Here is a 16,448-nt window from a genome sequence, read left to right as displayed (position 1 = left end):
CAGGAACATGCTCACTTCAAGCATACTGTAGATGTGGAGAAAAGCCTTCATCAACACTAATTGCCCCTGTTCTCGGTGATGGAGAAAGCACAGTTTCTCCAACCCTTCTTGCCAAGCCACTAGCAGCAAGAAAGGAGAGATCTGAAGGGCAAAATTACTTTAGAAGCACACACAAACACAGGCTTTGCTGACCATCAACATTTTGAAGATACCAAGTTTTGTCTGAAGTCTGGGCAGATCAGCCATTGATGCAAACACATGGAATCTGTCTGGATGTCAGCACCTGAGCTTCACGGTTATTGATTTTGACAGTTTGCTGTGGATACCACATGAGATGAGACTGCCAAATGGTGCACAAATTCAGGTGGTCAGAAGCCCACCGTACTTGGCGTGCAATTTCCCATCTCCAGCCTTGCCAAGAGGGTTCTCAGCAGAGCATGTGTGTATGCCTTGGTAAGCGTGCCAGATGGCCCAGGCGGCTCTCCTGTTATATGGCATCTTGCTAATATCCAGCCCATTGCCAAAAGTGACCACATGACATTCCACAGAATCAGAGCACTTGCAAGGTTACAGCCAATTTTTTGGCAGAAGAACAGTAAATGACATTAACTTGCTAAACAAGTTTTGCAGAGGTTCGCTTCCCTGACCTCACCGGCTGATCCTCCAAGTGGGGATTTCAGTCTTGGACTGTTGAACATGAGATGAATGTCATACCATAAAACAAGCAACAAATCCCTCTACAGCAATGGTTTGGCAGGCAAGTTCCAGGGAATAATTCTAAGGAGTCTGTAAGAGCTGTTTTCTAGTCAGAAGGCTTAAATTTGATATATAGGCCATCTACCCCTGTAGAAATTTTCTTCCTCAGACAGAAACAGTTTAGCATTTTGTTTCTCAGAAAGTGATAAAAAGGGTACGGAACAGAAAAGGAGCCCTTCTACCGAGTTCAGTAGGCTTTCAAGACAGTTATCATGACAATAGGTTAGCTGGAATTAAGCAACTCTTGCATTCCTCTTTTTATGATTAAATGAGACTTTTTTGCTATGATTTACAATATGTGGGACAAGACGCAGAAACCATGCAATTAGCACTGCACAAACATACTGAGATTTATGCAAACTTAAATTTATCAGTTCAACTTATCAGCTTTTTCTACTATCGCCATTCCTCGCCATATCCTCATTCCTGTAAGACTGCTGTGCTAGACTCTACAAAAAACAAAGCAAAAGATCTCTCCTGATGTAAATCTCATAAGCCAATGATGGAGTCTCTGTGTTTCCTTTTTGCTTGCTAATAAATGTGCTACAATCATTTAAATAGCTAATATTCCTGGGCAGGGGATTTTCCCCCTTGTTGTGATGACTGTAAAAGGCAGAGGACAAATCAATAGACAGCCAGTGAAAGAAAGTCGTTGGTTGCTTAGGTACCATTGATGGTTCCTCAGAAGAGACTGCTGTTGGGACTGCTCAGGAATTCTCCACAGAAAATGCCTATTCATTCAAACTGACTGTGTTAGAAGAGAATCAACGACGATATGATTTTTTCCAAACTTAAGTAATAATTAAAAATGATTTCATCAGCATTATCTAAGACAAGGTTCCAGCGCCTGCATTAGAAACAACATTTTGTTTGGAAACGTGAGTTCATTGAAGTGAATTAAAAAACATGAGTTGAAACTGAAGCACTTCACAAGTGCTAAAATGAAAACATTTCAAACTGACCTGATATTTATCTCTACCCTTCTTACCACTCTCTGATATTTGATTCAGGATGTTTTCCAAAATACAGACTTTTGAAAGAGAACATAGACAAAGAGATTTTACTTTAATCAGGAAGGAAAAAAAAAATTTCCTATCAGTTCCAATTATTCAATTGAGTGGTAAAGAAAAAAAAAATGTTTACTAATACTTGCTCTTTTTGCTGGTTTTACAAGCTGAGTCACCCCGCCAGTCAAAAAGCAGCTTGAAAAGCAGATGTTTTCATTTTCTGTTGGAGCTTGGAGGCATTCAATTGAAATTCTACAGCAAAGCCAAGCAGTTAGCATCGCACTTGCTATCACACTGGAAAAATGTGAATTAGAATTACACACATATTATTTCATTAGTGTGTTGGAAAGAAAACACATACACAATAGTTACTCACTGGAGTCAAAATACAATTGTCACTAATTACAGAGAGGAAGAGAGATTATGAATTTTGCAGATGCTGAGGCAAAAGGAATTATGCATTTCTCAGGCCAAAGGAGAGGTGGTCAATATGCCTTTATCAAAAGCCTTTGAGACGTAATAGCTCCATCACTATACTTGTCTCATTGAGAGCAACCATAAGATCTACCTAGTTTCAAGCAAGTATATCAGAAGATGAAGATTCTTCTATTCAACAGATTACTGTACAGTAAAAGAAAGAAAAAGGAGGAGACTCAGCCAGCTAATCCAAATTCTATGTCTAAAAAGCCCCATCTATCTATTGCTCACTTTTATTCCTCCTAGGCAGATGTTACACCTGCTTACTGCTGGTAAGGATATATGAAACACATTTACTTGACAAGTAACAATTGAATTGCAACAATTTGAAATACAAAAATGATATTGAGCAAAAGCATGATTGATCATGTCAAGCATTATTTACAAAGATACACAGGTTGTAAAAGATCTGCTGAAGATTTACCTTGTCAGCTTGCAGCAGGGGGTAGATGCCAGCCAATATATTACAGGCTTTTGAAATTCCACCAGCTACTTAATCTGTTAAGTCAGAGCTCAAGTGCTCTGGCCTAACCACTGCTGAAATGGTAATGACCTATGTCACTTCAGGAGCACTTAGAAAAGCTCTGAACTGAAGACAGTATTGCACTAACTACACTAAAAGGGAAGCCCACAGACAGTCTTTCACTCCCTGTCTATGGTGCTTGGCACCTTAGAGCTCTCCGGCAGTTTGGGAGCAGTCTCCCTAGGATCTGGCCTGTCAGTTGGGCTCACGTCACTGTTATTGCCGATAACTAAATCCTCGACTCCCTGTCATAATTTGATCATTTTTGCATTTTAAAACTAGTTCAACATTCACATTCATCTCATCTGGAAGACTGTTCCCAAACCTGTACCACTCATGAGTGTCCCTTATCACTCCCCCAGCCCTCAGGAGAAGAATGTTCTCCCCGTGGTTTCACGGGTGATTTGACCCAAAGCTAAATCATTTTGTTTGTGGGTTAATTTTTGTCTGGATCAATGAGCTGATCCAGCTCCTGGCACAGCTACACTGCGGAGGCTGGGAGAAGTGAAACCACCCAGCACACATCTATGGAAAGACCCGTGGGCACAGCCGTGACACTGCAACCTCCATCCTCCGGCTTCACAGGCTGGTCTTTGTAAACTCCCATCAAAACCACCTCCCAAACGTGCAAAACAACCATCATGCCACAGGGCAACCCTCTTGCGGATGTTGCTTGTGGAACACTCTTCTCCAAGCTATTTTTCTCACTCTATCTCTCTGAAGGTACACTGGTGTAGAAGACCCAAGGAGGAGTAAATGTCTTTTTGGATGTGGTCCCCCACAAGTGGCAGGCTGGCTATGGAGTCCAGCTAAGGTTTCAAATTCCAGCACCTGCTCTCTTTGCAGGATCTGGCAGAAACCAGATTTATGTACATACCTTTGTCTATTTTATAATTTCTACAGGCATGGGACAGGCACAAGTAATGCCAGAGGACAATTATAACAGCATCTAAAAATGCACAGAAATGACTAGAAATAATTGTATGTGGCAGTTATCACCTCTGCAATGAAAAGCTCATGTCTTTTAGATCCAAGCTACCTTCTGACATTCCACTCTTATCTTCATCTCAAGGTTTGCTAAAAGTTACCCAGTAGATCATTCAGTATTTAAAAGCAGTGAATTAATAGATACAGAGTAGGCACAGTGCAGCATCACATATTTCCACTTAACACCTTCCCCTCTCTTTGGTGCCTTCTCTTGCTCATGTACACATCCTATCCAATTTATCACAGTGTCCATTGGTGCAAATTCAGCAACATATTTTGCCTTCTATATCTTTTTATTTCTTGCAGAATTCACATTTAATTAGTTAAAAAAAATGGAAATATTGACTCATCTGTGGCACATTTACACAGTATGTGTAAGATGTTACTGTGCTCACTGTACAGATAATGGGAAAATAAACATCCATTGAGCCAATGAATTAAATCACTTAACACAGAGGCAAAATGAAAGTTAATCTAAATGCTTACAGTCCATATTTTAGCATTTGCTTATGCTGCTTCTTCACTGATTCTGTGTGCCCTTTTATAATGGATGGATGGGACCAAATCTTCAAATAGCTGGGTAGTAATCAAAGCATTTTACATGTATTAGTGAATGTTAAACTAAGATCCAATATGCAGTCTCTGAGCCTGACTGCATTCCCAGACGCTCAGTTATCGGAATGTCAGTAATTCAACAAATTCTGCTTATGAGACTGGCAGTCCACCCAAAAAGCCCCATGTACACATCCTATTTTAGTGCTTTATTTGTGCAGACTATCAGAAGCAGCTCCTAGAGAGTGTGAAAGTCAAGCATCAAAATGCATTCACCCATTATTTTGGCTGACCAAGTGCCATGGTTGTTTTAAAATGTGGTATGTCCCCCCTCTCTATTTATTAGCATGCTTTGTCTAACCAAAATGATGACCAGATAATTTTCATTTGCTTGAATCAGGTTGCTTGTCTGACTGTGTGCTCCCAGTAGCCTTGCACTGCACGTGGCACTGAGTACTTGCCTCCTACAGCCTCCCAGCTAAATGTCTCAGACTCAGTTTTACCATTTGAGCACTTTAGTGAACCCCTTAAAATTGTTGTTTCTATCTGGCTGCAGATGAAATGCTCTTTTTCTGCCAGCAAAAAAAAGTCCTCTGCAATATCAATATTTCAATTTTAAGTATTCCTTGAGTTCCTATGGAAGTTGATTTATTACCTGTTGCTGTAGGTTTTTTGCATTAAGTTTGTTTGCTTTAGCAATAGCTGCTCTTTGTTGTTTCTTAGTTTAATATGGAGTTAAAGGGCATGAATTTGAAACTGGAAGTAAACACACATTTAGCATGTTGCTTGCTGGTTTGGGTTCTTACCTGGCCATATAACTGCTGAGCTGCCCCAGAGAAACTGCTTATTTGCACAAATTGTTTTGCTCTTAATTGGCCACTGCATGCAAACTACTCAATTTGTATGGGCAAATATTGTAATTGAGAGGCAGGCCAGGAAAATAGCATTTTTATTGCTTCCATTCCACCTTACACTAAGAGTCTTTTCTTTTTATGAAGATGTAAAAGTAGAAAGCTTCTCATTTGAAATATGTTACACAGCTTTCCAAAGTGTTTTGAGAAGACCTATTTTATCTATTTTATCTTCAGTATGTAGTTCAAATAAGTAAAGCATTTATAAATTTGTCTCTGACTAAAACGTTTCAGAGACCTCTAGGCATGTGGCAATACTTCATCTATACTTCTAGCCAGTTATAGTAGGTATCTACTACTTAATGTTCTTACCAAATATTAGTCTTGAACTGTATTATTGCCACTTTTTTTTTAAACTTGATGCCAAAAGGACTGGTTGTGCAACTACTAAAGTTTGATATGTTTCCCTGTCTTCTATGGATTTTTTTTTTTTTTTTGTACAGTAAGTGAAAAGCTCTTTAAAAATGAAAGCGAGAAATACTGGAGTCATTTCTCACTCTACTACGTTATTTGGCTTATTGCAACCTTGCAAAATTGTCATGAAAATTTAGTAACTAAAAATCAAATCTTTTCTTTATCAGTGTAACAAATGCTAATGGGAAGTGGAATGAGAAGATATTTTACTCACCTTCCTCTTCTTAGCTACCACTGAAAAACTATCTATTGAGAGTTTACAAGGATGTTTTATTGCTTCCCTCAAGCTACTTATTTTCTCAACTTCCCCTGAAGATGACTGGCTTTTGACCTGGGTGATTAGTCAAGTCATCCCTTTATATTTCAGATTCTTGTGACTTGAACTGTTCTACATTATACAACAGACCACAGGAGTACTTGGGCTAAATTCTTGGAATTAATTTATAGCTCCACACCTGCAGCTCTGACTTCAGAAGGCAGAGTTGAGTCAGGTTAGGTACAAGGTGGTAGTAACCTTTTGTGGTCTTTAATAATTTTCAAGCCTGCAAGAAGTGAGCTAAAATAAATTGCACTGGTTAGTCCAAAAATCATTAGAGTCCAGGAGTCTCAGGGCCATGATGCTGTTGTGCTCAAATGTCTATTATTATTGAAGAAGGAAAAGTGATCCAGCCACAAGCCTCTGCCTCTTTTTGAGTTTTCCTTCCAATCCCCTTGATGATTCACTGGAAATAGTATTCTTTTTCCTTATTTATCAAATTAAAGTAATAAACTCGTTGTACTTAGAATATTTTTTTACAGCTACCTCTGTTTGCCTATGGCTCATTTACAGTTGTTTTGGAGTAGTTTTAACTTGACCTTTTATCAGGTCCTGATTGTCTGTCATTTCCATCAGCATCTTCATCCCCTTGTGGCAAGGCTGCCACTACACAGTGAATCACCTTTTGCTTTCACCTTTGCATGTCTTTCACTGTAACCAAATGAAAGACCTGAGCATTTCTTTTCCCTCAGAAAGGCACAGACAAATACAGTCAAGCCAACGGTTTTTGAGAACCGGAGAGTAGTACTCTGTTATTTCTAAACGTTCTTCAAAATAAATTAGATCTCAGGTCAACCTGTGTTGAAGGAACTTCAAACATCTTTGGGTTGAGAGGCCCAAAGTTAGCAGGGGACTCTAGAAGCGGCAGCCTTTAACAGTGGTTACTTTCTTTTTGTTTCCAAAACAATAGCTGTTAATACATCCAATTCTATCCTCTTTCAGACTCAGTGCAATCACATTCAATCAACAGGATTGCCTGGACTAGTAACACTATTTCTGAAATAAAAATATTTGTTCCCAACTCATCCTAAGTAAAAATATCTAATTTTATGTTGAAGGCTATTTTAATCCTCAGTTAAAAAAGCAACACTATTTTATTTCTCATTTTAAAATAATCATACACGTAATTTATGCCCCTTAAATGTTGGACCCCAGCTTTGGAAAAGGCAAATAATTTTCTACTTACTGTTTTCCACCAGTAGGTGGCATATGAAGCTCTAGAAATTTCTTCACTTCCTAGAGCATGAAATAAGAACATGTATAATTTCCAAGTATATAGCCATCTATAAATCAGGGCTCTCTGATATCTCTTCAGATGTGATCAGGATTTAGTCTGAGCTCATGCACCTTGCATTATAAATTTTAGTCCAGGTTTGGGAATAGCTACATTTGGTATATAAGACTGTCCATTCTTATTTATTTTATCCTACACCATTAGGTCAAACTGAAGTTTGCACACTTTGCCTTTCTGTCTTCGTAAGGAAGATATTTGCCGGCATGGTGCAGCAGCTGTTATATTCATTCAGGGTTTTAGTACTGAGCTCGTTGTAATTAAACAAGAAAGCTCTACATTCATATCCATGTCAAAAATCATACTGATTGAAAGTTGAAAGAGAATAACTTTAAGCTCAAGCTTTGTTCTCCAGTTCCACAAAAGCTAGAAACACTAAAGGAGTGAGAGGGAGAGAGAGAGAGACGCAGTTTGATGGCAGAAAGAGCCTACTACAGTAATAAAACTAGTTTTAATAAACGACAGTAGGGATGCTTATAATGTGATGCTATAATTCTTCATATATAACACGGTCTTTTTCCAAAAAAAACCACGGTTCTTTTCTAAGACATATAATGCATCAGGCATTGAATCTTGTTTACATACAAGCCAGGTACAGTGCTTAAAGTCACAATGAAGTGGTACAGAAAGATAGGGATTTTCTTCTGTACACGTTATATTGATTTTAAGGGTAGCATATAATGCTTTGTAATCAATTAATAGTAGGCTTTACTTGAAAAATGATAAAATCCTGCATAAGGTAAAAATTCCATAAACCATACGGCTTGAGGAATGCAGCGCAGAAAACAGTACCTTTCATTTCCAGGCAACATTCATTACTCAATATGCATTATTTCTCCTGCAAAATGATTTCCTAAAATCAGTCTGCCTCGCAATTGTCCTGCTGTTATTGGCAGTCTAAGTATCGATGACTAAGTGACCATTAGAGGTCAGTCAGCTCTTGTATACATCACACTGGCTCCTCAAGGCTGATCCCTGCGCAGCAGCCCGGATTAATTCTATTAATCCAGTCCGTTCACTAATCCTTCCATTTTTAAGAAATAGTGTGATTTTGTAAACTCCATTTCTAACTGTAACTCTCAGCATGTATTAAAGCTTCCACTGTATGGGCAACAGCAGCCAAAACATGGATATAACCCAAGGCCGTCAAGAAGCATCAATAGTTAGATGCCGAACAGTGAAGATCATGCAGCTGAGTCAGGGACTATTAATCACTCTCTGCCACCAATGTTACAGAAGAGAAGGGAGGAAGATGTCAGAAACAGCTTCAAATTAATAGTTCTCAAGCGATCTGGGGAAGCATGGCAGCATATATCATCACCGAAGAAAGAAAGTTGATTTTAGATGTCTTAGGTGCCTTAGTCTCTCTAGTTGAGATGACAAAGAGAAGCCAGCTGTTTGAGTGTCCCTCTGCAGGATCCCCCAACTATATGGAAACCTAAACTTCTAACCCTGTCACCTCAGGTAAATGCCCCAAATTAGGCAGTATGAATAACTCCTTTAGATATCACACGTCACTGAATATGAAACAAATATGAGTACAATTAACAAGCGACTTCCCAAGGGCCAGATCGTAGTGGGTAAAACCAACACACTATCACTGACTTCACGAAGCTAAGCTGCAGATGATCTTGACCCCCCAATGACAGCAGATGTTGTCACAACAGAATTATTACATAATCAGAGTAGTTCAAAATGAAATATTTCCCCTAGCTTGCTTTTGTTTGGGGCCTCTCCTGCTTATGATAAACCTTTCAATCACTCAACTGAAAGCAACCTGCAGCCAGTGAAAACTGCAGGAAAAGGTCTGTAAACAATAACTGCTCTTTAGAGCACAAGCTGACCTTTGGAGACGTTAAACAAAACAGAAAGGGTTGATTGATGCTGTGCAGTACGTGCTCTCTGAATTATCAAAACCAAAAAAGTTATGGGAGGTTGATTTATGAACATACAGCATGAGAAATGATGTCAGCAGATGGTAGGGTAGGGAAGGGAAAAGGACGACTGGGTAAAATTTTAGGGAAAAAAGCCTAAATTCTCAGCTGAGAAAGGAAAACTGTAACGCTGACATCTATTAAATGGAAACAAAACACAAACCTATGTAACCTAGAGCAGATCAGCTGATAAAGTCTCCATGACTGATTTTCAAAAATACTACAGCAAAATATGAATCTTGCTGTAGTATTGCTTTTTAGAATAAGAAATATGCTAGTAAACTCTAAAGGATAATTACTTAAAGTTTAGCCACAATCATGTTATTAGTACCAAGAAGGTCAACATAATCTATACATTTCAATCTGTGCGTGTCTTGCCAACCCAAACTACAGGCAAAGGCTGCAGACCTTTAAATCCTGCACTTTCTTTCTCTTGCTCCCTTTAATTTTCCTCTTCCCCTAGAAACGTACGGGAGGGAGGGACTGCATTTCTTCTCTTTCTCTCACTTTCTGGAACTGGAGGGTTTCATCCTCCAGCACTTTAAAGAGACCCCAGGTAAACCTTCCCATTCCAGTAGATGCTTCTCAGTTTGCAAAGGTATTTTGGGCACCAAAGCAGGCCTGTCTCTCCTACACGGTAGAGGCAGCAGCAGTAAGCAGTGCACTTCTACTAGAGCTGCCAGTGCTGCAGCAGTTCTCCAGCAGATGCTGGGAGGCCCCTTGCATTTCAGTTGCTGCAGTTCAGAGGTTCAACATCTGCACTGTAAAAACCCTTGGGGTGCAAGGATTGCTCAGCTGTGCCAGGCTGAAGGGCAGAGCCAACAGATGGGGCAGGCATCAGAGCAGGCACTAGCAGTACCATCAGGTGCAGCACCATCAAGTGCCCTCAAAGACTCCAAGAGTCTCACACTTGTCCTTCTAGGACAAGCGTCCATCACCAAACTGCAGCATATCAGCAGCAGTCCCAGGTGATCACTAGCTCCTGCAATTACTACGTCTACTGCCCTGCCCCAAACCTGTCTTTCACTCTGCAGCAACAGGTCTTTAGGCGTAGCACACCCCATTCCCACACCACAGTCCATTCCTAGCCCAGGACTTGCTGGGAATGTGCCAAGAATACTGAGCACTTTCCTAATAAGCATGGCCTAGCATGCCAACTAACAATCAAAATCTAAAGACCAGGTTTCCACGGAAATTGAGCTCATCGAAAAGATGAGCCTCCTGGGCTCCACAGAGATAGTCTGTTATTAGATTTCCAGGAGGAAACCCTTTTTTTTGTTTCTGGACCTGACCTGTGTGTGCTGAGGCCAGCCCGTGGCATAGCCATGCCCAGGGACCAAAGCACCGACCCCTGGCTTTCTCAGCCTCCCAGGCTGTGCTCTGGGCGCATGCCTCGATCTGCCTCAGGAGCCAAAAAGCCACAGCTGAATAGTCATGTCCCATCTGCACCTGCACTGTGAGAAAGCCAAGGGGAGACTAGGAAGGCTAAGGCTGTAACAGGGAGGATACTGTTACAGCTGCCTTTGTTTCATCAGACTTGCCGGAGAAGCCATGTCACCCATCTGGCGGTGATAGGACATGCACAGTTAGTTACTGACTGGGACCATACTGTCTCCGAAGTAAGAGGCACATCCCCACAACGCCTTTCCAGTACTGTAAGCCAGAATCCAATCATGCAATGAAAGCGGTGCCCAGAACCAAAGTGCTTTAATACTAAAACATCTATACCAAAAATGCAGCACTCTCTCTGTTGCATGTTTTATTTGTTTTAAACACAGTTCCTAGAAGACAGCAAAAACGGCTTTTGACAGCAGGGCGCTATCTGGCATTTGAGCTATTTGTGATGCAGGATGACTTGGAGAAAGTTCAGGATCATACTGTGATCCTTCAAATAATCCACTGGAAATCTGAGATGACAGCCTGAGATCACCGAAATCAAGAGGTACTTTGACCTCAGTGGGACTAGCATTTCTCCTCTGCTTTTGAGCAAACCCATAAATTATGTACTTCTAAAAAAAGAAGTTAATAATCAACATGTTACAGACTATTTTTGCCTTAAACTGAAGCGAGGCACTCTGCTAATGAAACATGAAAGTGCAGATACACGGCTTCGGGTTGGCTATTGGGTGAGGCCAATTGAACAAAACTTGTGGGGGGAAGAAGGGACTTTCCAGACAACTCCCAAAAGCAAATCTATTACTGCATTAGGAATCTACATTAAAGGGGCAGAAGCGGTTGGTGAAACCAGTGCAGCAAGGTGTAAAGATATCCAGGTAGGAGAGAGAAATGAGAAGTAAAGTCATCTGAGAATACAAAATTGCATTCAAAATCCCAGCCTAATAATTTTTCATGTGCATTGATTTTCAGAGATGCTGAGCTGAGTTTGATGGGTGCTCAGGACCCCTGAATATCAAGGTGAACTTTCTTTATTCCTTTGCACTATCCAACACGCTGCATAATAACCCATTCATTCTAGCTGCAGATAAATCATTGAAAACATTTATATTTTCCTGGTTGCAAACTGAAATTATTTACCATAGGTGTGGCCTCTGTGAAATCCATCAGGAGGTCGCCTGGCTCCAAAGCAAATGTACTTCCAGCATCTGTGGAACTCTAAGGGCAAAGAAGAAACCCAGCGTTGAATAAACAGCTTTTGTGTCTTTTTTAATTCCTTAAAGCACAGATTGCCAAATGGAGTTCAAATTTCACACATTTTTTAAACACAGCTACTCAGGAGAGACAGACAACAAAATTATTCACCTTTGCAGTCAAGGTAAATATTAATTTAATCCTGGTCCACAGCCCCCTAAAGTTGATTAAAAGACTACTATTGATTTTAGTTGTGCTTTGGAGCAGGCTCTGAATACTTCCTGGCTGCTGCACTTACACTACTGGTTAACATATTACCACAATCTGACACTAAAAATTGCTCCCAAACGTAGAATCGCTCTAACAAAAACATACCACCTGAAACTCCCCCTTGCCCTCCCTGAATGCTCTCCCACCTGATATGAGCTTGCCTCTTTGCATATTACCTCGGCACCAGGCGAAACCTGTGCTTGCCCTTCCGAAGTCTGTGGCGTACACGTTTTCTGTGAGCTGGGAGATGTTGAAGACACAGATGTGGATGCTGCCGCTGCTGCCAGTGCTGGAGGAAGGTCGTCTTCATCACTGCAGTTGTTAAAAGCACAGGCAGATCTTCTCATTAAAACATGTTACCCAACCTTAACCCTACTTGTGCCACAGGAGATGCCAGAAACCTGTATGTCGGCTGTAGCGCTTTGGAATGAAGTGCTGTTTACTCTTCCATGCGTAATGCAATATTCACAGCTAACTTTGCAAATAAATTAGGTTTTTTTTTTTAACTTTAATGATTCCTCGCAAGTTGATTGGCTAATTAACTCTCAACTGCAAATGGAAATCTTATGAGTATGATGGGCAAGTAATGTTTCTATGGAGTATGTATATGCAAATACATGAACTTAGCTGATATCACTTTGCTTTTCATGTTTATATTCTTTCCTATGAAGACTAGCTCTAGTGATAAGAAAAGTCTGGTTAGATCTCTCCATGGGACGAACTGCTTCAGTGGCTTTAGGCCAAGTGGGAGATTTGGCAATCCATTATGCAGTTGGTCCATGCTTTTGTTTTCAAACTGGCTTTAAAGGACTGAAATCCTCACTGACTACAAATAATTGGGATCAGTCAGGTCTGGGTGAGATTTTTAGTCCTCAGTTGATAAATAAGTTGCAAAAAGGTAAACAGAGACATAATTTGGCCCCCAAAATCTTTATTACTAGGAATGACATGTGAAAAGGAAAGGATACAGCCTGACAGTTTACAGTACTGGGAAGACTGTTCTTTTTTTCCTGTTATAAAAAGGTGCCAGTCTAACTACCAATTACTTCTGAGAAGAAAGATTTCTTCAGAGATTTTCTCTGAACAAAATTTTCTTTAGAGAAGAAATGCAGGTACAACACACTGTTTTCATGCTGGAAAGAAAACGTAAAATCTTTTGGGCCTATTAAATAGGTGCTTTATGAATGCAACAAGCCAGATCTGGACTGCTGACCTAGTTAATCTCTCTTTCAGAAACATGTAGCTGACATTTCCCCGGTCCTTGCTCCCCTCTCTCTGCAGGAATACACTGGCACCCTCCCCATTCTTGCTGGGTAAACCTGTTCTGTTGCAGACAAGGAAGCAGAAAATGGTTGAGAACTTGCCAGTTCAGAAAGGCATTGTAGTCTCTTGGTCCCAAAGCTGAGTGTTGAACTGAGAGCCCAGGCTTACCAGGCAACAAGCTGTCAGCACGCTAGCTATAAGCCTGAGCACTGGGCTTCTTCACTATTTCTCTGCATTTCTCATAGCTGCAGTCCAGACACCAAGGTATTACTTGCATCAAAATTGCCTACGCTGGATAACCCTGTTCTCTTTGTTTGCCAGGTACCAGAATTTTAGTTTAACAATCTGTTTACATTAAACCTCATATCAAAATTTTTTTGAAGCATGCATATGAAACCTGTGACCATGCTTACAATAGGACATGGATTTCCTGCCTATCCTTACACATAAGTGTACTCAAAGAATAGGATCACCCATCACGATCTGTTTATTACCTGTTACATGAATAGCATCTCAAACAATCGGTCCTCTCAGTGCCACAGCCTTTTCCTTTGTGGACCACTATCTACAAGTCCCTCATTTCCCACACTATATCAAAATCTGAAAAATCATGCGCAGCTTGAAACACGTAGCAGACTTTCCCCTGCTTGTAGAAGAGGTAGGAAAAGCGGTGTCTCGTTCAAGAAAAGCCTTCTGTTGCCTGAGCCACACTGGGCAGCGTGAATGAGCAGGCTCCTGCCCTTGAGAAACTGCTCCTACCAGATATCGTCAAGTTCCCTGCCACCCGTTATCTTTAGTATTAGCGCGCAGTGAGGGAACCTGGGTTCCCTTCCTAGCACGAGTTGTCAATTCCCATCTCCTGTCTCATTTACCAACCATGCTGGTTGATGTATCATGGTAAAAGAGACCACGTCATGGCCCGCTGACCAAGCTGTGCCTGTGTGTTCCCATATGTTAGCCTTGGTCTCTTGGACAAATACCAATTTGCTAATTTCTGATTTTCTTCATAATTTCAAACTAATTCATTCTTCTGTTTATTCTCCTTAAGTTTTTCAGTTTTACTGATGTAAATTGTTACTTTTGTTCCACCTCAAAAGTAAGTGTTCTTAATAGTGAGAGAAGAAATAACTACGTATTGGTATTTATTAGAATTCTTTTGGATGAAAGGAAAACTTTTGCTAATATTGCTATATATTTGGTGACACCCAAATGCAAAATTGCTGGAGGGGCTAATGGTTGCATTCCACATAACAAGCATACATGGTTTTTTTGTTCATTGCGGCATTGGTGTTTTTGTATTAATAATTTTATGCTGATATTGTCCCTTCCTTAGTTTTCCACTCAGTTTAAACCCTTAGTATCTGATGGCCTTATTTGCCATTTTGCATGAAGGACAAATTAACAAACTGATTTCCACATCTATTCAGCACCTCACACCTCAAGAGACTCCAAAATCAGATGAATTCAGTGCAAATAGGATGCGAAAGCTTTATAGGGACAGATCTGTCTTGCCAGAGCTAAGAGACCACATAATTACATTGGGATTGTTCTCATTTTCTAAATGGGACTGCAGTGAAGCAGACAAGGGTGGCTTGCTCCAAGTCGCATCAAGTCTTTGATATTTCACATGGAAAAGGGACTTTTAACTCCTAACCTGTAACCTTGGAAAAAGGCCTGTAATTCTAAGCGTTAGTAAGTGTACAGGGATGGCAAATTCATTAAGTATTAAATGTGTTAAGATTCTCAGAGATGAAAGGAACTGTATCAGTGCAAGATCATTATCATGTAACTGCACTCATGCCTTTCAGAAGTCATAGCTAGAGCAATAATTAGCATCTCCCTTCATTTTCAGCACTAGCAGGCAAAAACATGCAGATAGTGCTATGTGTTACTCACAAACTGTACTGTCTTGTTAACTTCCTCACACGAGAAACTTTAATTTCCTGCTTTTCTGTAGGGCCAGCTGATGGTGTAGTTTCAGGTCGCACTGGAGCTGGACTTCTAAAAATAACAGGAAAAATATATGTGGCACAGTCTTTACTTAAACTACTTGAGGCACGTCAACAAAGTGGTAACTCATCAACACATATTTATCATGCAAATTGGCACATGCCCATTGAAGTTCACCCTGCGGTTCCATTTATAGCCCACAGGCCAGTGTACATGAACAGAAAAGGACATGTGAATTCACCCTCCCATGCGCTGCATACCATTTACAAAAGTAGCAGCTGATTACAAATATGAAGCCTGTGTAAGATAGTGTGTGGAAACATCACTATATCCAAAATATGGCATTTTAGTAACGGCCCAGCAATTCAGACATGTTAAAAACATTTTGACAAAAAAAAAAAAACCCTTAACAAAACCTATTTTTATAAACTGGGAAGCCTATTCTGCTTAAAATAGTTTTTACCTGAAATTAAATATTATCCTTCTGCATATGAAACAGCAACTCAAGGGAAATGAATTAATGGATTTGATCCAAGAAAAGGATACTTTCTAGAAACAAATGCAAGACTGAGACGTGTTTCAGATGCTCATGAATGTGAAGTACATCTGCAGAGCTTCAGCCAAGGGTAGAAGTGGGAATGAGGAGACAAAGCTAAAAGGATCTCCTCTTTAACCACTTATCATTAAAGTTATGCAAGGCTTGAATACAAATAGCATAAATATTAAGTATAAGATCTTCATGACCTTGTGAAGAAAACATTTCAATGATCTGCTTAAGTGACATGAAAACACACAAATTATCTCAAGTATTATTTTTATGTGATTTATGATTAAATACATCCTATGTGTATAAGAAAATGTTATAAACACAGCAAATATGCCAAAATTAAAGGGGTAATTAAAAATCTTCATTCATAATCTGTGAGCTGTATTCTGCCATCCAATCCAAAATCCAAAGTACTATGCCAGTACTAAAGTAGTCCTACTGCTTGCCAGTGGAACTGCCTGTACACTGGGATGCATCTGACAGTCGGTAGAAATGGCAGAACTTTGTCCCTAAAATTATAAATTGGGGTTGAAATTTTCAAATCTGCTTGCATCATATAAGGTTTTTTAATCCATATTAAAATTAAGCACATCTAATCTTCAAAATTGCATGTTCTCGCTGATGCCCATGTAGGATATAGCTGAGTTTAGTCACCTCTGAT

The 16,448-nt window shown here is 40.0% G+C and overlaps 1 protein-coding gene across 1 annotated transcript in view; it reads right to left on the bottom strand.

Moving 5' to 3' along the window:
- Nucleotides 1–16,448, bottom strand: part of EPB41L4B (erythrocyte membrane protein band 4.1 like 4B) — a 180,192-nt gene that overhangs the window by 15,933 nt on the left and 147,811 nt on the right. Inside the window, exons 20-22 of the mRNA XM_067291164.1 lie at nucleotides 15,187–15,291; nucleotides 12,204–12,339; nucleotides 11,704–11,781 (exon numbers count right to left, since the gene is read on the bottom strand). Of these exons, the coding sequence (XP_067147265.1) occupies nucleotides 11,704–11,781; nucleotides 12,204–12,339; nucleotides 15,187–15,291 (319 nt within the window). The remainder of the gene's footprint in view (nucleotides 1–11,703; nucleotides 11,782–12,203; nucleotides 12,340–15,186; nucleotides 15,292–16,448) is intronic.

Source organism: Apteryx mantelli, chromosome 2 (genome assembly GCF_036417845.1).
Source record: "Apteryx mantelli isolate bAptMan1 chromosome 2, bAptMan1.hap1, whole genome shotgun sequence".
Lineage (NCBI taxonomy): Eukaryota > Metazoa > Chordata > Aves > Apterygiformes > Apterygidae > Apteryx > Apteryx mantelli.
Note: the sequence above shows the minus strand (reverse complement) of the source record. Positions and strands in the feature narration are given on the sequence as shown.